This window comes from Grampus griseus (genome assembly GCF_964374135.1).
Source record: "Grampus griseus genome assembly, chromosome: 10".
Lineage (NCBI taxonomy): Eukaryota > Metazoa > Chordata > Mammalia > Artiodactyla > Delphinidae > Grampus > Grampus griseus.
Window position 1 is genome coordinate 68,587,198 of NC_139004.1, and position 24,886 is coordinate 68,612,083.

At 37.8% G+C, this 24,886-nt stretch overlaps 1 protein-coding gene across 1 annotated transcript in view; it reads right to left on the reverse strand.

Moving 5' to 3' along the window:
• The window catches only part of SFMBT1 (Scm like with four mbt domains 1), a 126,648-nt gene that overhangs the window by 19,232 nt on the left and 82,530 nt on the right, over nt 1-24,886 (reverse strand). The window contains exons 4-10 of the mRNA XM_082663792.1: nt 16,733-16,973; nt 10,104-10,192; nt 6,675-6,921; nt 5,878-5,972; nt 5,268-5,369; nt 3,224-3,374; nt 732-814 (exon numbers count right to left, since the gene is read on the reverse strand). Coding sequence (XP_082519918.1) covers nt 732-814; nt 3,224-3,374; nt 5,268-5,369; nt 5,878-5,972; nt 6,675-6,921; nt 10,104-10,192; nt 16,733-16,973 — 1,008 coding nt within the window. The remainder of the gene's footprint in view (nt 1-731; nt 815-3,223; nt 3,375-5,267; nt 5,370-5,877; nt 5,973-6,674; nt 6,922-10,103; nt 10,193-16,732; nt 16,974-24,886) is intronic.

Consider the following 24,886-nt stretch of genomic DNA (forward strand, 5'->3'; position numbering starts at 1 on the left):
AACTTGAGGACAAATAAAAGAAGAAAATAATCGTAAAATACTACACTGCTAATCTGTGAGTAACACCTAAATGCCCATGATAATGTAAATACTCAAATTCAGACTTAACCGAGAATTGTAATATCACTCTAATAGGAAGAGCAGATAGGTAAGACAGAGGAGAAAGGTAAGGTAAAATAGCTAGATTACTCACTTACTGTAATACAGAATTGAGAGACACATCTAAAATTAACTCAAAAGATAGCAGCGAATTATAAGTGAGGAAGTATAAATATGAGAATAACAAACAGTGAGAAGAATAGGAAGTGAATACTTCTGGGAAGGGAAGCCATGGAAAGGGACAGAGCAGGAAACTGTTGTTTTATGTTCTAAGCTTTTTACTGCTGTTTGGCTCTGTAAACCATAAATAAGTTTACTAATTTTCTCTCCTTAATATTTCATCATTTTTTCATATTAATGGACCATCAAAACAAATCATAAACTAAAATTTTAAATTCACATGATTTCAGCTAATAAAAAAACCAAATTGATAAACTGTTAAGCTAATTAAATTAACAAATTAACTTCCGCAGCAAATGAAATTTTCCTTGGACCATTTTATTACAATCAACGAGAGGCGTTTTGGGGTTGCATGAGAGAACTGGCTTCACAGTAAACATCATTACAGCAAGGGAAGCACAGCAGTCCCCAGCAGCCCCGAAGCAGTGGCCCTGAGGGGACAGGATTCTCACCGGAGGGAAGCACCTCTGGGGAGCAGCTTCAGCACCACACTGTTTGAGGTAGTCGGCCCAATCAAAGTCCTGGCCTGGGTAGCCTAGGTAGGGACAAAAGAGCAATGATTCACACCTCACATGCCTGCCTGGCTTTGCCACTCTGCCAGGTGTCCACCCACAACTTCTAATTTTGCTAATTTGAGGACTTTGATCATTTTAGAGAGGGGAAATAACACCCTATTAAATCCAAAGTATTAATTTTATAAAATAGAGCAACTCTGGATAAATTTTTAAACTCACACTTCAAATTAGGCATTTATTTGAACAATACTTTATATGATTAGTTGCTGACAATTTACCAAAAGAATTTAAGACAGTTATGACTGAATTTGATTTGTGCTAATAAATCCCACCTCTAAAGGAGAGAGACCCAGGGTCTAAAGGAAAAGAGCAACCTACAGCACTATCTAATCGGTGAAGACTTTTTTCTTTCGTAAAGCTATTCCCTTAAACATGTCTTAGCAACTACTAATATTCCCAGCACAGGTTTCAGATTCGTGTTCTATAGAATCTCAGTGCTCTATAAGCTGAATCATGAATTCATTTCAGGAAAAAAGCTGAGCTTAATTCCCCGCTTAAGTCTACAGGTTCTTGGCAGAAGCCCCTCTAACCTGACACCCTGATGGCACCGGCTCTGTGCAAGGAGCTGGACTGAGTCTGGCTGCCCCGCTGTGTCTGAGCTCACCTCCGCTCCCCAGAGCTCAATTTCCCACAGGCACAGAGCAAGCTACTCAAGAGCACACCAGCCTACAGCCAAACAGCCCCTGCAGTCACCTCCTCTGCCCACCTCAGAGTGGCACCATGTTCTCTCTGCCTCCCCCTCAATTCCTGACAGTAAATTAACTACCATTTTTAATTACATAATCTACTACTTTCCTTCTACTGATATTTACAAAGACAGCTGAGTTGTCTACAACAATGCGGAGAGAGGTGATATCTTTTAATTTTTTTTTCTTCTCATGTAATGGCAGTGGGCAGGATAAGGAACTTGGGATGTTCAGAGCATTCCTGCAAAGCAAGAACTTGCTCCTGTAGGTATGTCCCCCCAATCAACACCACCAGGCAGGCACTCCCACTGTCTGTTCACTGATGAGGGAGAACCTGGGGGGTTGTTACGGTTTTCCCCTATTTACTCATTGAAGGAACTGCCATTCTCACTTTTGTTTCCCCCGTGACTAGTCCAATGCCTGGCTCAAAGCAAACATTCCACAAAATGTTTGATGGATGAATGAAGGCTGAACGGAAGACAAAGGTTCAGAGTCTGTGACTCTTATTAACAGAAAAGAGCACTTCCAGCCCAGTGTTCCAGCAATCACCATTTAGAAAGTGAAGCTATGTTTTACTAAGAGCTTACCAATAAAGTATATACACGGCCAGTCAAATAATCTGATTTGCTGACATAAAAATCAGATAAACACCTTACACTTCCAGATACTCTTAAGTTAAAAAAATACCTAAAATTTCAGCTCAAATAAGTCATATTTAGTAACCTTGATTAAAGGGTCAAAGATTAAATTTTGCAAAGTTGCAAACATGAGGAAAATGAGTTGCTACCTTCCTACTTACAGCCTGAGTTCTACTTTTGACCATAAATCTCCCTCTGAGGTCCAAAGAGTCTCCCTCTAAGAGGAGGCCCAGAAACCTAAAAATCACTAATCTACCTCCTAACTCTGGCTCTAAGGCCTCTTCTCATAAATCAGCTCCCAACACTCATTGCATCCTACCCTCACCCCTGTTGCCTCCCAGCAGACACAGATGGAATGAACTAAGGAAGCTGCATGGAACCCCAGGATGTTATGAAGATATTTATCAAGGTAGTAGGACATACTTTATTTACTAGCTTTCTTTTTTTTTTTTTTTTTCACTATGCGGGCCTCTCACTGTTGTGGCCTCTCCCGTTGCGGAGCATAGGCTCCGGACGCGCAGGCTCAGCGGCCATGGCTCATGGGCCTAGCCGCTCCGCGGTACGTGGGATCTTCCCAAACCGGGGCACAAACCCGTGTGCCTGCATCGGCAGGCAGACTCTCAACCACTGCGCCACCAGGGAAGCCCTAGTTTCTTGTTTTTTTAAAAAATATTTATTTGGTTGCACCTGTCTTAGTTGTGGCAGGCGGGCTCCTCAGTTGTGGCTCGCCAGCTCCCTAGTTGTGGCATGCATGTGCAATCTAGTTTTCTGACCAGGGATTGAACCCGGGCCCCCTGCATTGGGAGCGCAGAGTCCTAATCACTGTGCCACCAGGGAAGTCCCTATTTACTAGTTTTTAAGCTTAATTTATAACTTTTAAATATGTAGATACTGGAATATAGGTCTTTGTTTACTCTTGTCTTGGGCCCCCAAAACATTAAGGACAGGATTGGGTGTGAGGAGAGAGGTGGACAAAAGATCCAGGTAAAGCCATCTGATAAATCTCATTTTGAAGCAAACAAATCAGAAAAGAATGAATACACACCAGGAGGGGGACTGATGTGTAAACCATTCTTCAGACCCCACTGCACAGGGAAAATACCAGGACTGTCAGCATGACACACGAAGGATCGCTGTGCACGATTCTCTGGTCGCAAATCATCCATTTCCACCAGAAAATACTTCTCATCAAAAACCTGTATGTATGATTTAACACACAAAATAGACAAATTTTGATTTTTTAATTGGGGTATAGTTGCTTTACAATGTTGTGCTAGTTCCTGCTGTACAACGAAGTCAATCAGCTATATGTGTACATATACCCGCTCCCTCTGGGACCTCCCTCCCACCCATCCCACCCATCTAGGTCACCACAGAGCACCAAGCTGAGCTCCCTAAGCTATACAGAAGGTTCCCACTAGCTGTTTTACACATGGTAGTGTATATATGTCAATCCCAATATGTGTATGTTTACGCATGCGTGCGCACACACACACACACGTCATTTCCTTGGCATAGCTGAACGTGTTACAAAAGTTAATAGCCACATTAATAGTAACATTAAGTGTTTTTTAATACTACTACTAAGCACTCAGTAAATGTTATCTCTGTGTCAGGCACTCTTTAAATGCTTTTTCTGTATTAATTCAGCTTTAATCTTCCTAACACTCTAACGAGGTACCATTATCAACCCCATTTTGCAGAAAAGGAAACTGAGTTTAAAAAGCAGTTAAATAACCTGCTCCATGTTACACTGACAGGAAGAAACAGAACCTAGATTTAAATCCAAGTTGTTGAGCTCCAAACAAAGCTTAGTTCAGGCTCAGTGAGGGGTCAACTACACCAGTTTATTAGATCAGATCCTAGCCTAGTTTCAAATGCCAAAGAGAAGGTTTTACGAAACTCCCCTGGCTCCTTACCACCTACCCTTCAACTTCAGGAAGGACCTTCTGATTCCACTGCAAGTTCAGAATCCCTTCTTGTTCTTTTTTTCCCCCTCCTTTTGTGAAGTTACTCTTTTTTTAAAAAAAAAAATAAATTTATTTATTTTGTTTTATTTATTTTTGGCTGTGTTGGGTCTTTGTTGCTGCATGCAGGCTTTCTCTAGTTGCAGCAAGCGGGGGCTACTCTTTGTTGCGGTGCATAGGCCTCTCACTGGGGTGGCTTCTCTTGTTGCAGAGCATGGGCTCTAGGTGCATGGGCTTCAGTAGTTGTGGCTCATGGGCTCCAGAGCACAGGCTCAGTAGTTGTGGCACACGGGCTTAGTTGCTCCGCGGCATGTGGGATCTTCCCGGACCAGGGTTTAAACCCGTGTCCCCTGCCTTGGCAGGCAGATTCTTAACCACTGTGCCAGCAGGGAAGCCCCCTTCTTGTTCTAAGAATAATCTTCTTCTAAGGTAAGGAAAATTTAAATCTCAACAGGTCAGACGATTTAGTGTCCACATAACTATTCCTCTTGTCACACTTGACTTTTGGTTCTACTTTCAGTAAGTGGGCTTCTGCTCTACTCTTAAAACGAAATCCTCTACCTTATGCCTCAGTTCTAGTTACTGAGTAACTGGGCCTTGACAACCTGCCCGGTTCTTGTGGTTACTTCTAACAAGAACCTCGCTTTTGTCAGCCTTCCAAAAGATTAAAGTCTGGATCTGGAATCCATGGCTGGAGCAATCCTACTAGCAGATCTTGTGACACTAATCAACCGTTCCCCACACATCTGCTCACCCAACGAGCCCTGCACCTAGCTGGACACTGATGACACTGCCTGCCTCCAAACTTTTCAGATACCGTGGGCCACCTGCTGCTTAAATCTCCTCTATAGTTATGTACAGCCAGGCCTGCCCCAAAGAATGTGCAGCCCACTACTCTGGTGCCCAGGCTTTGGTTAGCTGGGGCAGCCAAGCTCTGACAAAGGAATGGACCACAAAGAACCAGACATTACAAATGTAAAATGTGCACAGAACTAATTCTAGCCTCACAGCTTAGGAGAAACAATGGGTTGGATTAGTGGAGTTTGAAGATTAAAACACTACCAATCTCCTAAACCAGTCACCCTGTAAGAATTCTTACCAAGAGAGTTGCCTCCATTTTACCTTAACAATTGTAGCAGGAGAGATCCCAAAAGGAGACCAGGGATCCACAGCTTCCAATTTCATATTTACAGAGAATGAATGAGCGCCAATCACTTGTTTATCCTGAAATGCAAATGCCAAGAGGGAATAAAATATAGTATCTGCACATTAATTTTATACTCATATATAGCTGAATACTACTCTTAATTAAAATAACGGAACTGTCCAGCTTCTGGTAAATAATCTAATCCTATAATTGTCTTCCCAGCCTGGAAAAAATTATTTAGGAAAAAAAAAAACCCCAAAGGAAGCACTCCTACTCTCTACATTCGGAACACGAGGGTCATACAGAGAAAAAACAAGTTTATTTTACAACAGGTCAAGGCTATGTAGTTAAGAGTAGAAAAGAAAAGACTCAAAATGCTTTAAGAGCGCTTCAGGAAAAAACCTGGACTACTTTTAGGAAAAAAGGATGATCATCACTCTCGCTAGCCTTCACACCTCTTCCCTCCTTCAGGCATCACGGCACCCTCACTGACGCCAGGGATTATTTTATGCTTTTCAGCTCCCCCATATTGCTTTTCTCTACTGTGAGAAGATAAGTACCTATCTACAACATTTTTGTTTTTACCTTAAATAAGTAAGATGGTAATGGCTCTTCCTCCTCCTCTTTCACTTTGGCCAAGATCTCTTGCCACTCAACTTCAGTTTTCAGATGTCTGATGGCTTTAGTTAAAACAAGACAGGATGCTTTAAGTGATGTGAGAACTGACACATTTTATAACTGCTCTGAAACCATTCACATAAAAAAGTCACTTTCCACTGGGAAAAGGAAGGGGTTCAAGCCCACTTATACCATCTTTACTCAGAGAACTTATAACTTTAACTTCAGTACCTCGTCTCCTCTGTTCAGAACCTGGGTAGTGGTTTGGTGAAAATACCTACAGTAAGATCATAAGGATTGCTGTTGTCCACAAAATAATATAATATAGCATCCAAATTGGGACACATAATAATGATTGTAAATTGATTCAAACATTAACTCCTGTTTTAATATTATTGGGATATCTTTTAATCAACAATTTGCTTTGAACTCAAGACCTGTCCTACTCCTGTAACTATGTCCATGCTACCTAGAGAATTTTTCTTCAGTTTTGGTAACGGATCAGTATGAGTTGGGGCAGAAGTTAGTAAAAGTTGGAGCAGAAGGTATATCAATATGTGTGGCAAATTACTAAGGCAATAAAGCCAAAAAAAAAAAAAGGCATTTAACTACTCCATATACATTTTTTCTATATCTCTATTATGTAAACTAACAAAGGCTTCCCTAATATGCAGAATAATGTATTTTTCAGTCTCATAGATATTAATAAAAATATAATAAACAATAATGTAATATTAAAAGAAAAATGTTATATTGCTCCTCACCTGATGGGGGCTGAAGCTCATATCCCTGTTGAGCAGCCCAACCAACATGATGAAGAAATGGATCCAAGTAATACAACCAATGTTCAAAATTATCAGAACTCTCAAGTCCTTCGTAACGCAGCTTCAGCCTTCCTCCAATGTTGTCTACTACAGTAACAATCCAAGTACTTAAAGATTCCTGGAAAGCTTGACATTCCAGCCTGGAACCTGGAGCAATGAGATCTAAAGGATTCCTCCCATTACGGAGCTGTAGGTAAAAAAAGCAAAATGATTATATAAGAGAGGTAACATAATATTTTTAAAATCAAGTTTTAAATGAACTCAAATTAACCTTTATATTTTTACCCATTCAAAGCTAGTGACACTGAACTGCCTAATATCATACAAGTCTCTATAGTATTATTTCTGGTGATATGAAAATATTTATCTTAAAGAAAGATTTCTGTCTCTAGGACTATATTACAGTTTCATCTAGAAAGAATTTTTAAAATATCATTACTTAGTCTCTGTAAAAGCAAATATGATCATCATTTAAAAAAAAATCAAATATGACAAAAGTCAAAATCCCCCACAATCCTACCTCCAGGAAAGAACCATGATAAACGCTTTGGCATATACTCTCTGAGAATGGGTTTTCTACACACAAGTCAACATCCACCCGTGTCTATCTTTTTCTCTTTTGTATTTTTTGAAAAATGTATATTGTTTTTCAATGTGTGTTTGTCACTTAATATTTCATAGCTATCTTTCTATTATAGCACATATAAATCTCCCTCATTCTTTTAATCTGTTTCATTGACATTATGTATTATATGTCATGTATTATGTATTATATGGGCAGTAATTTATCCACTTATCTGCTGATGGCATTTCAGTTCTGATTTTTTTACTCATTTCACAACGATGTTCTTATGAATGCAATGAGTGTTCTGATTACACTGAGGGAAAGGAAGAGTTTAATTCTCACTCTCTAGATACATACTAAAAGCTAGAAAAAAGAATAAAAACAAAGGCTGATTCCAATATCATCACTTAACCATTTCTTAATGTTCAAACTTACATTTTTTTCCTAATAAGAACTGCTCGGACTTCCCTGGTGGCACAGTGGTTAAGAATCTGCCTGCCAATGCAGGGGACACGGGTTCAAGCCCTGGTCTGGGAAGATCCCACATGCTACCGAGTAACTAAGCCCGTGCACCACAACTACTGAGACTGTGCTCTAGAGCCCGCGAGCCACAACTACTGAACTCGTGTGCCACAACTACTGAAGCCCGCATGCCTATAGCCTGTGCTCTGCAACAAGAGAAGCCACTGCAATGAGAAGCCTGCACACCGCAACCAAGAGTTGCCCCTGGGCAGCAACAAAGACCCAATGCAGCCAAAAATAAATTAATAAATAAATTTATAAAAAAAAAAAAAAAGAACTGCTCTATGACACTTACATATTCATATACATGCAAAAGAACACATGAACAAATGAAGGAACACATTCACAGCTAAAGATAAGAACAGCAAAATCAAGGTCAATGTACTGCAGGATACTTATTAATTCATTTGTTCATGATTTCATTCATTCATTCAAATGTTACTGAGTGTTTAGCCGGGCCCAGACTAAACGTAACTAAATGAGTCAGAGTACAGGCATACATCTGAGATATTGCAGGTTCAGTTCCAGAGCACTATAATAACGTAAATGTTGCAGTAAAGTGAACCATACTAATTTTTTGGTTTCCCAGTGCATATAAAAATAAAGTTTAGGGCTTCCCTGGTGGCGCAGTGGTTAGGAGTCTGCCTGCTGATGCAGGGGACACGGGTTCGTGCCCCGGTCTGGGAAGATCCCACATGCCGCGGAGCGGCTGGGCCCGTGAGCTATGGCTGCTGGGCCTGCGCGTCTGGAGGCTGTGCTCTGCAACAGGGAGGCCACAGCAGTGAGAGGCCCGCGTACCGCAAAAAAAATAAAATTAAAATAAAGTTTACACTATATTGTAGTCTATTAAGTGTGCAACAGCATTGTCTAAAAAAAAAAAAAGCACATATCTTAATTTAAAAATACAAAACAAAAACCAATTACAATAATAACATCAAAGATCACTGATCAGAGATCACCATACAAATATAATAATAATGAAAAGTTTGAAATATTGTGAGAATTACCAAAATGTAACACAGAAACACAAAGTGAGCAAATACTGTTGGAAAAATAGCGCCGACAGACTTGCTCAAAGCAGGGTTGCCACAATGCTTCAATTTGTAAAAAATGCGGTGTCTGAAAAGCACAATAAAGTGAAGCACAATCAAATGAGGTATGCCTATATAAAATATAAAGATCGCCTAGAAACAGAGTGTTCGCCAATCAAGTTTAAAGAGGAATTGTGAATGGATCACAGAATTAAATACAACAGTTAACACTATAAAACATTTAGAAGAAAATATAGGAGTAAATCTATATGACCTTGGGTTAAGCAAAGCCTTCTTAGATAAGACTCCAAAAGTACAAGCAACAAAAGAAAAAGATAGATAAATTGGATGACATCTAAATAAAAAACTTTTGTTCTACAAACAATACCATCAAGAAAGTGAAAAGACAATCTACAGAATTGGAGAAAATATTTAAAAATCATATATCTTGATCTAGACTTGTAATCAGAATTTATAAGGAACTCTTACAACCCAATAATAAAAAGATAAATAACCCAATTTAAAAATGGGCAGATATTTCTCCAAAAAAGCACATAGAAATATGCTCAGTATCATTAGTCATTAGGGAAATGCAAATCGAAGTGAGATAGTACTTCACACCCACTAGGATAGCTACAACCAAAAAGAGAATAACGGGTGTTGGCAAGGATGTAAAGAAATTGGAACCTTCATAAACTGCATTTCACGTATGATACAAAGAATGTTGCTGGTACGACAGATAGTGACAAAATATAACTTAGAAACGTCATAATCAATAAATTTATTTCACAAAAACAAGAAATCTATTTTCACCAACAAGCTCAAAAGGTATACTAATTTAAAAGAACTGCTGAAAGCAGGTAGGTGGTGGTCCAGTGTCTTCCGAGCAAAAGAAAAGGGGTCTCAAGTCACCTGGTGTGGGAGTTACAAATGTCCATGCTGAAGTAGAGTCAGCCCTTGCTCAGTTCCAAGTGAGAGCTCAAAATGGCCACATTTTCCAACTGAGTGAAAGAATCTGGAAAACTAGATTTTCATGTGTTTGCAACTAATTCAAAAACCTTTTATGCACTGAGCAAGCCACCAGTTTGCAACCTCTGAAGGTAAGTTTACATCCCCCAATACCTATGCCTATGTCTGTACTAATAATGCTGATCTGTCTTGGAGTGGTAAATGAGCATGCAATTTTAAGATTCCTTGGACAGGAAGATTGGAAGGGTTTTCCACACTGATTCTGGAAGCAATAATACTCACGCCCTCTAGCAGCGGAACAGGAGGACTACATGCTCCCATCAGGGTCTGCCGCAGAAACTCATCCAGATCAGACACTTTATCTCTGATGCCTAGATGAAGGAATCATACTGTCAGCCACAAAACACACAGAAATTAAACTAAGCAGAATACAGAGAAACTAAACGAGTGAAAATGGTTTAGAGGTGCATGTGTCATTTTAATATTTAACAGCCCAAAATATTGCTTCTTTGACAGCTTAAAAATAATCCTCCTCTAGACAGAGCTACTTCCTGGTTAGTTTAATAAGAGTTGTATCCAGAAAAAAGAGAGTAGGCTCAACTCCCTGTTAGTATAATTTTACCCAAAAATGAACTACTTTATTTTTTATTATGGAAATTTTCAAATATATAGAAAAATAGAGAAAACAGTATAATGAATCCCCAGCTTCAAAAACTGTCACTTCATGGTCAACCTTTATATCTAGACCAGGAGCTGTTAGCAAACGACAAACTGTGGGCTAAATCTGGCCTGTTGTCTTTACTGTAAATAAAGTTTTATTGGAACACAGCCAACATCATTTTTTAAGTACTGCTTTCACATTACAAAGGTAGAGTTGAGCAGCTGTGACAGAGACCACAGGGTCTGAAAAGCCTAAAATATTTTACTATCTGGTCCTTTACAGCTACTTTGTCAACCCTGATCTACATCCTCACATACTCCCCCCGCCCCCTGTGACCCAACCGTGGATTATTCAGAAACCAATTCCTGATATCATGTAATTTCATCTAATATAATCTCAGTATAAATTTCTAAAAGAAAATAACTTTTTGTATAACCACAATAACATCACACCTTTAAAAATTATAATAATTCCTTCATATCAAATACCTAGTCCATGTTCAACTTTCCAAAATGTCTCAAAAATGATTTTTTCAATTTGTTTGGTCAAATCATGATACAAATGAGAGCCATACATTGCAAATGGTTAATATATCAACTAAGTCTCTTTTAATGTGTACGTATACCCCACACTCCCTCTTCTTCTTGCAGCATATTTGTTAAGACTCAACATTTTGTCCTATATAGAGTTTTTCAGAGTCTGGTTTTACTGGTTGCCTCCTTGTGGTAACTAGTTGCTCTACTGTCCTTTTCATTTTCTATAAATCAGTATTTAGATCTAGAGGCCTGATCAAATTCAGATTTGACTCTCTGGGGTGGGGGGTAAGATTACTTCATAAGTGGAGTTGTATCTTTCCATCAAGAGGCACATTCATTCTGGTTGTCTCTCCTTCTGTGATGCTGGCAGCTTTTAATGGTCACTACATAGATATACTGATTCATTAGGGGCTAAAAATGGTGATATTCTATCACCCCTTCTTCATTTACTAACCAAAATACTTCTATAAAGAAAAATTTCTCTTCTTCTACTATTTGATCACACAAAGAAGGCAGGATATATGCTTGATTCTCTTTATTCTTTCTCTGTATTTACCAGCCTTCAAAATTATCATTTGGTTCTCCAGCATCATCCCAAAGCGACCAATGAGGGTTTTGTTTAAAAGATTCACCATGAAGTTACAGATTAAATCACATATATGTTTCAGGCCACTGCAGCTACTGTCCTATTGATGCTCAAAGTGCCTCATCTTTAAGAAGAGGGGGTCTCTTCAGGTTGGCTCCTGAGTCCTTTGACTTACTGTAGTAAATAGTTATTGATCTCTTTTTCACTTTTGGTATAAAAAGATGTTCCGTGCTCCTCTTATACATTTCCTGCCCCAGTCCAGCTTTATCCCACAATACACAAATAATGATTTCAAAATAACATCAACTCTACCACCAACAATATGATTACTAAAAACAGCTTGAGTTGTTGTTGCTACTTCGGCAATTTTTTTGGTTCCTTTTGGCATAGCCTTACTAGGGACATATATTTAAACTACTGTATTTGAAAGTCACTGAAATAGTTGTTCTCTGGGTAGTTACTTCACAAGCTCCATACACAGGTTTCTTTACTTGCTTCTGCATTTTTTTTTTTTTTTTTTTTTTTTTGCGGTACACGGGCCTCTCACTGTTGTGGTCTCTCCGGTTGCAGAGCACAGGCTCTGGACGCGCAGGTTCAGCGGCCATGGCTCACGGCCCAGCAGCTCCGTGGTGTGTGGGATCTTCCCGGACTGGGGCACGAACCTGTGTCCCCTGCATCGGCAGGCGGACTCTCAACCACTGTGCCACCAGGCAAGCCCCACAAATTGCTTTTTTAAATTTAATTTTGCTTTATAAGTTATATAAAATATTTACATGGTTCAAAATTCAAATCTACAAAATAAGGTACATTCAGAAAATCCACCTTTTAACCTTGTCCCCTTCATCCTATTCCCTTCTTTACCCACAGGCAACTTTTTAAAATGGTGTATTCCTTATTGTTAATCAACTATAGTTCAATTAAAAAAAAAGATTCCTTTAGTTTTAAAAAACGAAGTTAACACACACATACACACGCATTCATACATCTTCCTCCTCCCTCATTCAATACATATTTTTCTTTATTCATATAACAAGATATCTGGAGACCATTCCTTGGATATATGTACATGGACTCACCCTGTTTCTTTTTTTAATGACTGATTGCACCTTTTATTATGAAGTACTCTTCTTTGGATAGGTGATATATATTGATACACACACACACACACACACACACACATACACACACACACAAAGGAATATTACTTAGCCATAAAAAGAATGAAATAATGCCATTTGCAGCAACATGGATGAACCAAGAGATTATCACTCTGTTGTACACCTGACACCAATGTAACATTGTAAATCAACTATACTTCAATTAAAAAATAATAATAAAGTACCCTTCGTTTCTTACAGTGCTTTCTGATCTGAATTCCACCTTTGTCAGATATCAAGACTGAGACTCCTGCTTTCTTTTCTATTTGCATTTGTCTATGTATCTTTGTCCATCCTTTTATGTTTATTCTTTCAGAATATCTCCATTTAGGTATGTCTCCTGTAATAGCACAGAAGTGGGTTTTATTTTGTGAGCCAACCTGAATTGTTTACTTTTAATAGAAGAGTAAGCCCATTAACATTTATTTATATTACCAAAAGATACAACCTCAATTCTGTCCTATTGTTAAGTATTACATAAATTGCTTGTGTATGTGTACAGTCTTTCACTATGTGATCTATTTTATATAAATATATACTTTTTCTTTTTAAAATCTATCTTTTGGCATTTAGAAAGGTTTGTGTTTTTATTTCTTCTGTTTACTTTTTTTTTTTTTTTTTTTTTTTGCGGTACACGGGCCTCTCACTGTTGTGGCCTCTCCCGTTGCGGAGCACAGGCTCCGGACGCGCAGGCTCACCGGCCATGGCTAACGGGCCCAGGCGCTCCGCGGCATGTGGGATCTTCCCGGACTGGGGCACGAACCCGTGTCCCCTGTATCGGCAGGCGGACTCTCAACCACTGTGCCACCCCGGAAGCCCCTACTAATATCTTTATATAACAATGTTAGTCCTCTCTATTTTCGGACTATTTTCTATTTCATTTTTTTTTTTTTTAATAAACAATACTAAAGTTAGCTATAATGTCTTTCTTCTCCTCTCTTTCAGCATCTCATTTCAGTAGCCTTTTACTCCCAGTTAACACTTAAAAGGCAATTAGTTAAATTACTAGGCAATAAACCTGTTTTAAAAGGGGAGGAGGGATGAGTAAGCTTATACCACTGTATTCACTTGCTCGCCCCACTGTGGTCGCATATTTTTTATAGTTATACTGTATTTATGTTGTCAGAGCATGTAGCCTTAATATACTATACTGTCTCTCTTACAACAGTCATTTAGCTTGAAGTTCTACAGTCATATATACATTTAGTGTTTCACTAACAATTCTCAAGCTAATGTTTCTTCATTTGTTTTTCTTTTCTTTTAAAAACATTAATTAATTAATTAATTAATTAATTTTTGCAGTACGCAGACCTCTCACTGCTGTGGTCTCTCCTGTTGCGGAGCACAGGCTCCAGACGCGCAGGCTCAGCGGCCATGGCTCACAGGCCTAGCCGCTCCGCGACGTGTGGGATCTTCCTGGACCGGGACATGAACCCATGTCCCCTGCATCGGCAGGCGGACTCTCAACCACTGCACCACCAGGGAAGCCTGCTCTGGAAGGATTTTATTCTACCCTTTTTTCCTCTTTTTTAAATTATCCTAACTTGACCTTGTATGAGACTCAACTGAAATCATTTTCTCTTGTTCATGTTTAAATGAGGTGAATTTTCCTATACTCTTAAGATGTGATAGTGGGCCAGGTAGCTTCACGCCTCTAGAGCTTCCTCTTACATTGTTTTTTCACAGAATGTTAAGGGCAAGCTAGAAGCCCACCGATAACCCAGGACTCTACATTTCTAAATACCATCCTTCAAAAAACAAAATGAAACAAAACAAAAAAACCTAGGGCTCCCTGGAGAAATGGCTGATTTCAGGGCTGAGGCAGGGAAAAGTTTCCTGAACAAGAAACTACTCAAAGAATAATGAGAACATAGCAAAGGACACATTTGCCAGCTTGAAGGGGTGTCCACTGGCCAAATCTAGGACAGTCTGAGCATCAAAATAAATAATGATAGTAAGGATTATAATCCATTGAATAAAATAATACTCATAAGTCTATACTGACATAGATACATAAATACACACATGCATACATTAATACCTGTGTGTAAATGGTAGAAAAGAGAAAGCTCTTTCTATAGTAGAAAGCCAATTATGAAATGAAGAAGGAATTAGAAAATGCCATTTGGTAATCATTAGAGTAATAACTGTTTCAGATAAAAATTATCAATGGATGCCAAAAATAGTGGGTGAAGTTTGAAGAGTAATGAGATAGTTACATAATCTCAAGGTATCTTCCCACAAGATACTTACTAAGTAAAAACAGTAAAAGCAATTTTACTGTGGAAAATTTTACAAGTGGAAAAACTTGGCATATACCAATTTAATCAAGTGATGAAAGTTAATATCACAAGTTAGTTACAGGACAAACCAATAGCATGTGTCTCCTGATATGATGCACCAGAAGGACACAACATCACTTCTGCATTTCTCCTACCAAAAGTGCACAATTGGGCTTCCCTTGTGGTTGAGAGTCTGCCTGCCGATGCAGGGGACACGGGTTCGTGCCCCAGTCCGGGAAGATTCCACATGCCGTGGAGCGGCTGGGCCCGTGAGCCATGGCTGCTGAGCCTGTGCCTCCGGAGCCATGCTCCGCAATGGGAGAGGCCACAACAGTGAGAGGCCCGTGTACCGCAAAAAAAAAAAAAAAAAAAGTGCACAATCTGAATATAAGTAAACATCAGACAAACCCAAACTGTGAGACATTCTAAAAAATAGCCGGCCTGTACTCTTCAAAAACGTCAACGCCAAGAAGGACAAAGAAAGGTTAAGGAAACTAAAAAGATATGACAGCTAAATGCACTGAATCCTGGACGAGGAAAAGACATGAGGAATAATGAACAGTACTCAACCCAGGACATAATGAACGTTCCTGGGAAAATCGGCCTGTACCTTTCAAAGATGTCAAAGTCATGAAAGTCAAAGAAAGCATGAGGAACTGTCCCAGATTAAAGGAATCTTAGGAGACACGACAAATGAATGTTAACACATGATCCAGGATTTTCTTTTACTGTAGAAACATTTTACTATAAAAGCATTATTGATAAAAACTGAACAAGGTCTATAGATTAAATAACAGTATTGTATCAAAGTTAATTTCCTGATTTTATTTTATTGTGTTCATGAATGTCCTTGTTTTTAGAAGTAAAGGGTAAAAGGAAATCACATGTACAACTGACTCCCATGGTTCATTAAAAAAGCCTGTGTGTGTGTGTGTGTGTGTGTGTGAGAGAGAGAGAGAGAGAGAGAGAGAGAGAGAGAGAGAGAGAGAGAGAGAGAGAGAGAGAGAGGACAAAGTAAATGTGGTAAAATGCCAACATTTGGGGAAAGTTGGCAGTAAGTCCCCAAGAATTTTCTATAATATTTTTGCAAATCTCAAGTATTTCTGTAAATCTGAAATTATAAAAAAAATAAGAAGTTGAAAGTAAAGCATATAAGGTCTGGAATTTTCTTAAGGTCTGTCTCTCCTTTCTGCACATTTATATGACCCTTCTCTTTCTTTTGTCCTATTGTCTCTGTCTTACTTAATTTGGATTCTACTCCCAGTAGGGCTCTTTCCTGAAAGCGAGCTTCAGCTGGTTTATTCTAAGGGTCCACAGGTCCCAGATTGCTTGTAGGTCATAAGAGGGAGGACGATAAAATCAGAAAGAGAATCAATCTGGCCCAACGTATTCAAAGACAACCAGACCTACAAGTCTCAAACTTAAGAGAGCCTCACAGACCTACACGATTATAAGCAACAGATGCTTCCTATGAATGTCATAAAAGCCTGAAGCTTAGTGAGCACAGAATATAATTTTTTTTAAAGGGAAATGTAAATTATTCCTTATAAATACTGTCATTCAAAATGCTAACCCAAAGAAGTTAGGTAGACCTATGTGCTTGGGAAACTGAAAACCTTAAGACTGTGGACAGCCCAAATTTTCCTACATCAATACCACATCATGCCTTGATACGAAGTATCGCATTACCTTCCGGGGCTTCGAGGGTCTTCTTATTCTGCTCACACCACCCAATGGGGTAGAGGTCAGCCTTCCTGATGTCACACCAGAAGTCTGCTCTCCGGTCCTCCCCGTAGCCATCATAGCGGAGGAGGAGCAACTGCTCACAGGTGGTAATGATGGTGGCAACCCAGTAGGTTTCAGGATCGGTTTTCACAACCACCTCCAGTTTCATCCCAGGAGCAAATCCATTCTGCAAACGTGTGTCCACCTGAACAGGGAAATGTTATTAACCACCAGAAAAACATCTCAAATGAATACTTCTTTGGCCAACATTCTTTAAGACTTACAATTCTGAAGCACTAAATGCAATAAAATCTTCTCAAGGGAAACCTGAGACATTCCAATTCTAACTCACAGGAGTGATCCAAACAAAACAGGGGCTAGCAATGCTGCTCTGTTCCATCTGACTCTGAAGGAGCTTTAAGAGAACTCAATATTCCACCAAAGCAGTCTATTATGCTTATAGAATATGCTTTCTATTAAGTATACAAATCACTGAATGTTCACCATTTTAACAACCTTCAACACATTAAGTTTTCAAGAGTGATTTCTCGATCATTCAAAAGAAAATTTATGAAGCTAGAAAAGGTAAAAGACAAAAATAAGTTATACTGATAATAAATTAGTATAATATGTATCATACAAAAGGAGCCATATTTCCCAGTTTCCCTAAAACAGTCTGTGTTTACACCCGTTTTTCTTGAATAATAATAATGCCTCTTAACTCTCTCAAAAGTGTCCTAATTTAGATGATAAATTATATGGTCACAAAGTTAGGGGTCTGCAATTCTGGAATTCCTGTATGTGTATACTAAAATTAAATAAATATATTATGGATAATGAGAGCCAGGTTTCTCACTGTGGGAGAAAGAAGTAAAAATAAGAAGAGGGGAATGGGACTTCCCTGGCAGTCCAGTGGTTAAGATTCCACGCTTCCACTGCAGGGGGCATGGGTTCAATCCCTGGTGAAGGAACTAAGATCCTGCATGCCGTACGGCACAGCCAAAAATAATAATAATAATAAAATAGAATAAAATTTTAAAAAGAAGAAGGTAAAACCAGAATGAATCTTGTGGTGTTGATCTGAAATCAGAGGTGTGGATGCCAAAATGACTATGACGACTATGATATCTGCATAACCTCAAAGGTTCTCTCCACAAAATTCTTCTTAGTCGCAAAAGGGAAAACAGTAACATGACGGTGAAGAAATCTGGCAGACGCCACCTTAACTACCGGATCAAAGTTAACATCACCAGTCCTAAAACATCAATATCATATACCCTTGATATCATACCAGAAAAGCACATCATCATTTCTATGACATTCTTGCCAAATGCATAAACTCAAGCTAATCATGAGAAAACCCAAACGCAAATTGAGAAACATTCTACAAAGTAACTGGTATATGATATGCGCTTCAAAAGTATCCAGGCCATGAAAGACAGAGAGAGAATGAGGAACTGTCCCACGCTGGAGGAGACGATGGAGACATGACAACTAAGAGCAATGTGGCCATGATAACTACTAGAAATGAGGGGGCTCCTGGAAAGGAGAGGCCAGAGAGGGAAAGTCCGCATTCTGTGTAAAATTCCTCCCCATTCTAATCACTAACCTGCTGTACTCCTGAAAGGTAATCACTATCCTGAATTATAACACTACAGTTTAACACTGCCTGTGTTACAGGACTATGTTAGCAAAATTATGCAGTATGAATGTTTTTCTGTGTGGCGCTTCTCTTGTCCAACATTGCTTATGAGATTCATTTGTGCTGTTGCATGTAACAGTACTTTATGTCTTCCCCTTCCTGTATAGTATTCCATTATACAAATATGCCATAATTTATCCATTCTAATGCTCCTCATAGTAGGCACTCTGGGTAGGTCACAGTTTTGGAAGACTACTGATAATATTCTCATAATTATATGAATAGTTTTGTATGTCATTTGATGCATACCTACATGGATTCCTATAATAAAAAGACAAATATTTTCCAAAGTGGCTATACCAATGTACTCTGCCAGTAGTATACAAGAAATCCTTCTGCCTTAACATTCTAACCAACATTACTGTATTTTCTACCTTTTTCATTTTAACCATTTTGAAACACGTATTATATTATCTCACTGTAATTTTAATTTGCATTTTCTGATTATTAATAGAGTTGAGAACCTTTTTATTTATTAGCCATTTAGATTTCTTCTTCTGGGGAATGCCTAAATTTCTTGCCAATTTTTAATTGAGTCAATATTCTGGATACAGTTTGTCAATTACTTGTATTACAAATATCACTTTCTTGATGGTGTTGTTTGATAAACAGAAGTTATTAATTTTAATATACTCTGATTCATCAATATTTTTCCTTTAAAAAGTTAATGGTTTTTCTATATTTTTAAACAAACTTTTCCCTATCCGTAGAGGTCATAAGATATACTATTATATTATTTTCTAGAAGCCTTTTATATTGAGAACTAATATCCACCTTGAGTTAATCTCTGTGTGTGGTATTAGGTAGGGGTCAGGTTTTACATGTTGGAATCCGTTTGTCAATTTCTACTTAAATTTTTTTTTGCTGTTTGACTTGGGTTGCAGTCAATCTACAGATCTATTTGGGGAGAACTGACATCTTTACAATAGTGAGTCTTGCAATAGATGAACAGGTATATTCCTTCATTTTAACTTATATAAATATTTGAAGTTTCTTTGCAAATATTTCTTACATTTTATTCTTAGCTATTTGATATTTTTTATGTTATTGTAAATCACATCTTTCAGTTTCCATTTCTGTTTGTGGCTAGTATATAGAAATAAAGGCTTTTTATATCGACCTTGTATCTAAAAATCTTGCTAAAATTACTCCTTAATACTAATAATATAGCTGTAAATTATTTTATTCATCTGCAAACAATGACTTTTTCCCTTCCTTCCTAATTCTTATACATTTTAATTGTTTTTCTTACATTATATTGGCTAGATCCTCCGAAACAATATCAAACAGAAATCATGTTAACCAGCATGATTTTTGTCTTGTTCCATATTAAAAAGAAAGATGTATCATATTACCATTAATAAAGTTTGCTGTAGATTTTTTTATAGATACACTTCATCAAATTAAGGAAATTCCCATCTGTAGTTTGCTAAGAGTTTTATCATAAGTGGATGTGGAATTTTATCAATAATTTTCTTTATATATTGAGATGATAATGTGATTTTTCTCCTTTACTCTACTACTATGGTGAATTATGCTCATTGATTTTCAAATGTTAATAAGCCACTAAGGCCATCTTGTATTCCTGGAAAAAATCGACTTATTAATGTACTATCCTTTTTAAATATAGCGACATTTAGTTTGGTATTATTTTTTATGCTATTTATGCATTAGTCGTCATGAGTGACATGTCTCTGTAATTTTCCTTTCCTGAAATATTATTAGATTTGGTATCAAGGTTGTGCTGATCTCTAAACAAATTGGTACCCTACAATCAATATGGGATAGAATGATCAGACAGAAAGGAAACAGAAGACTTGAACAAGAGTATAAACCAACTAGAACTAACAGACATATAGAGAACACTCCACTCAACAACAATACACATTCCTCTCAAATGTACATGGAACATTCTCCAGGACAGACCATAATTTTAGGCCAAAAACCAAATCATACAAAGTTATCTTTTCTAATCACCATGAAATAAAACTGGAACTCAATAACAGAAGGAAAACTAGAAAATTCACAAATACGTGGATATGAAACACACTCTTAAATAGCCAATAGATCAAAGAAGAAATTACAAGGGAAATCAGAAAATACTTTGAGACAAATTATAACAAAAATACATCAAAATTTATGAGGCAGCAAAAGCAGCATTAAGCAGGAAATGTGTGGCTGTATGTGACTGCACTAAAAAAGAAGGAAGATCTCAATCAACACCCTAACTTTACTTCTGAAGAAACTAGAAAAAGAAGAGCAAATTAAACCCAAAGCTAGCATAAGGAAGGAAATAATAAAGATTAGAGTAGTGATAAATAAAACAGAGAACAGAAAAACAATACAGGACTTCTGGGTTTCAATTTGACATGTAAGGATTTTTGGATGTTGGAACTCCTGTCCTAAGAAGAAAAAAAACCTCAACAAACTAAAAATCAACAACTCTTCTTAGATCCAGCAGAGAACTGAGGTCATAGGGCAAAACTGCTGTGCTCAAAATTGGAGACAGACAGACAGATACAGAGAATTACAACATACTAGACAGAGCAGAAACCTCTGCAGGACTAAAACCAGGGTAGGAAACCTCAAACTGTAATTAATGAATTGCTAGAGGCTCAGTATGGACAAGATTGAGTAAAAACTCCACGGGGGCCCAGTCTCAGGGCGGCCCACGGACTTCTCTGAGTTTACCGCCCCCCCCCCCCCAGGAGTCCTATCAGGTTTTCACAATAAAGATCAGAGAAAAATCTCCTAGTACTTCTGGCAGAGGGAAGAATAAAGTAGCATTGTGAAATACATCCAAAGCATTCTGCTCTTAACAAGACTAACCCTCAAGAAAAACTATTTTACTAGGTTCTAATCAACTAGTTTTACCAAAACCTTTACCAGAGTTTTCCTGATCTAAGGTAAGGGAAATACCCAACTCCAGCCCCCTCTAGCCTCCAAAATAGGGGAAAGGATATGCACAACTCAGGTTCACTAAAACACTGAGACCAGTTCACAGGGCTAGAGAATGCTTTTGCTCTCCTCACACCTTACCACCACATCAAGAGGGCTCCTGTAAAACAGAGGAGAAAAATAAATGACACCAAAGTAAATTTTAGGCTCTGACACCTGTAGCTACAACAAACGGTAAAATCAACCTAACTTCTATCCAGGTAAACATAAAACACTAAAGACCTATTTATTTCTATTCCTTTTCCTCAGTATATTATGTCCAGCTTTCAACAAAAACTTACAGAGCTACTAAAAGACAAAAAACACAGTTTGAAGAAACAGAGCAGACATTAGAACCAGGCTGAGATATGGCAGAGATGTAACATACCAGGAATTTAAAACAACTGATTAATATGATAAGGGCTCTAAATGAAAAGAGTAGACAGATGGATGATGCAAGAAGAGAGAAACTCCAAGGAAAAATCAAAATGAAATGACAGACACCAAAAACACTCTAACAAAAATGAAGCATTCCTTGATGGGCTCAACCACAAGACTGGGGCCAGCCAGGGAAAGAATCTGTGAGCTAGAAAAAATGTCAATAGAAACTTTCAAAACTGAAAAGCAAAGAGAAAAAAGAATGAGAAAGTTGGAAAAGAATACCAAAGAACTGTGGGACAATTATAAAAAGTGTGACATAAGTGTACTATAAATATTGGAAGGAAAAGAGAGAAAGAATAGAAGAAATATTTGAAGCAATAATGATTGAGAATTTCCCAAAATTAATGATACCAAACCACAGATCCAAGAAGCCCAGAGAATACCAAGCAGTATAAATAACACAAAAAAATCTATACCTAGGCATAAGATACTCAAACTGCAGAAAAACAAAGACAAAGAAAAAACTCTTGAAAGACGACAGAGGAGAAAAAAATACCTTACCTATAGAGAAGCAAGGATAAAAATTACATCAGACTCCTCTTAAGAAAACACTCAAGTAAGAAAATAGTGGAGTGAAATATTTAAATTACGTAAAGAAAAAAGACACCAACTTAGAATTCTGCACTCAGCAAAATAAAAGACTTTTCTCAAACAAAAATTGAGGAACTTTGTTGCCAGTAATATTTCTTGCAAGAAATATTAAAATAAATTCTTCAGAGAATTCCCTGGCAGTCCAGTGGTTAGGACTCCACGCTTTCACTGCCGAGGGCCCAGGTTCAATCCCTGGTCAGGGAACTAAGATCCCGCAAGCCACACAGCGTGGCTGGGAAACTTCATTCATTCATTCCTCAGAGAGAAGGAAAATGATATATGTCAGAAACTAGATCTACATAAAGGAAGAGCAATAGAATAAATGAATAAATATATAATAAACATATAAAAGAATCAACGTAGATAAAATCTAATTTTTCTTATTCTTAATATATCTAACAGATAACTGTTCAAACTAATAACAGCAACAAATTATTTGGTGATTATAGCTTATGCGTAAGTGAAACGAATGATAACAATGTTATAAGGCCTGGGAGGGAGTAATTGGGAATACTCTGATATTAGCTACTGGCACTATCCATGAAATGGTATAGTGTTACTTGAAAGAGAACTTGGGTTAGCTGTAAATGTATATTGCAAAAACAAGGGCAACCACTAAAAAAGTTTCTAAAAGTATAATGATGTGCTAAGTGAAATAAGCCAACATAAAAGGACAAATATGTCCTTTTGTGCAATAGGCAAATTCAGAGAGACAGAAAGTATAATAGACGTTACTAAGGGCTGGGTGAGGAGAGTGGGAGGAGCCACCCAGGGGAGAAACCCTGAATACAGGGTTTCTGTTGGAGATGATGAAAAAGTTCTGGAAATGGAGAATGTTAGTGGTTGTACAACACTGAGGAAGAAGTTAATTTTTTAAAAACCTTTAACACTGAAGTATTTTCAATATGCATCTTTTAATTAATTGCAGTCTACTTACAAATAATACCATACCACTTCATGTGCTGCACAAAGATCTGACAACCATATACTCCCAAATCCTCCCTCTCACCCTTTGTGCTACTATAGTTACATATGCTATAAACACACAATATACTGCTACCATTTTTTTGTTTGTTTCAAACTGGTATCTTTTAGAGACACTAAAAATAAGGAAAACAATGAACTTTATATCTAGCTACATCCATGCCATTTCTATTGTTATTTCTTTCTGTAGATCTAAATTTCTGTCTTATTTCAAATTCCTTCTGCCTTAAGAACTTCCTAATACTTTTTTGTAGATAATGAAACCTCTTAATTTTTGTTTTCCTGAAAAGGTCTATATTTCTCCTCCACTTCTCGAAAAAATTTCTGCCGAGGGAAGAATTCTGGGTTGATAGGTTCATTTCTTTCAACGCTTTAAAGATCTTACTCCACTGTGCTCTGGTTTGGATAGTTTCCCTAAAAAATTTCACTATAATTCTTATATTTGTTCCTCTATATGTAATGTGTCTTTTTTTCCTCTGGCTGCCTTCAAGATTTTCTCTTTCCCTTTGGATTTCAGCAGTCTGAATATGATGTGTCTGGATGCATTTTATTGTTATTAATTATCCTGTTTTGCATTGCGTGAGCTTCTCTGATCTGTGGTGTAGTATCTTTGTTTTCCTTTGGAAAATTGTCTGCCGTTATCCCTTCAAACATCTCTTCCTCACCTCTGCTCTTTTCTCCTTCTGAGATTCCAATTACACACAAATTACACTCTTTTTTTTAATACTGTCCACAGCTGTTGGGTGTTCTAGTCTGTTTTTTCCCCACTTTTTTCTCTTTATATTTCAGTCTGGGCAATTTCTACTGACTTACCTTCAAGTATACTGATTTCTTCCTCATCTGTGTCAAGTCAACTGATGAGCCTGTCAAAGGCACTCATCTGTTACCATGTTTTTCATTTCTATTAGATTCTTTCTAATAGTTTCCATCTCTGCTGAAATTCCTCTTCTGTTCATGCATGTTGTCCACCTATTCTGCTAGAGCCTCTAACGTATTAATCACAGTTATTTAAAATTCTCTGACAGTTTAAACATCTGGGTCATACAAGTCTGGTTCTATTGAATGCTTTGCCTCTTGACACTTTGCTGTTTTTCTCTTCCTTCTGTGTGTCTCTCATGATTTTTTCGTTGAAAGCTAGACATCCTGGGTAGAACAGTCAAGACTGAGACACATAGTATTTACTCCCGGAAATGAGCATGTTTCTTCTTAGGTCTTAAGTTCAAGAGAGAAGGTTAAGTCAATCTAGTTAGGAGTAGAGCTGGGTTTGGGTTTTATTGTTGCTAACAGTTATTCACAGTGTACCATAGGCTTCAGATTCCACTAGCACTGTCTGGTATTTATGCTGTAGGCTCATTTGCTATACGGTTTTTTCCCTCAACATTAGCTGCTCCACCCTCACATTTAGATCTTCTCTTTGTGACTACACCTCTGTTGTAACTACACTTCTCCTTGTGACTGTCTCT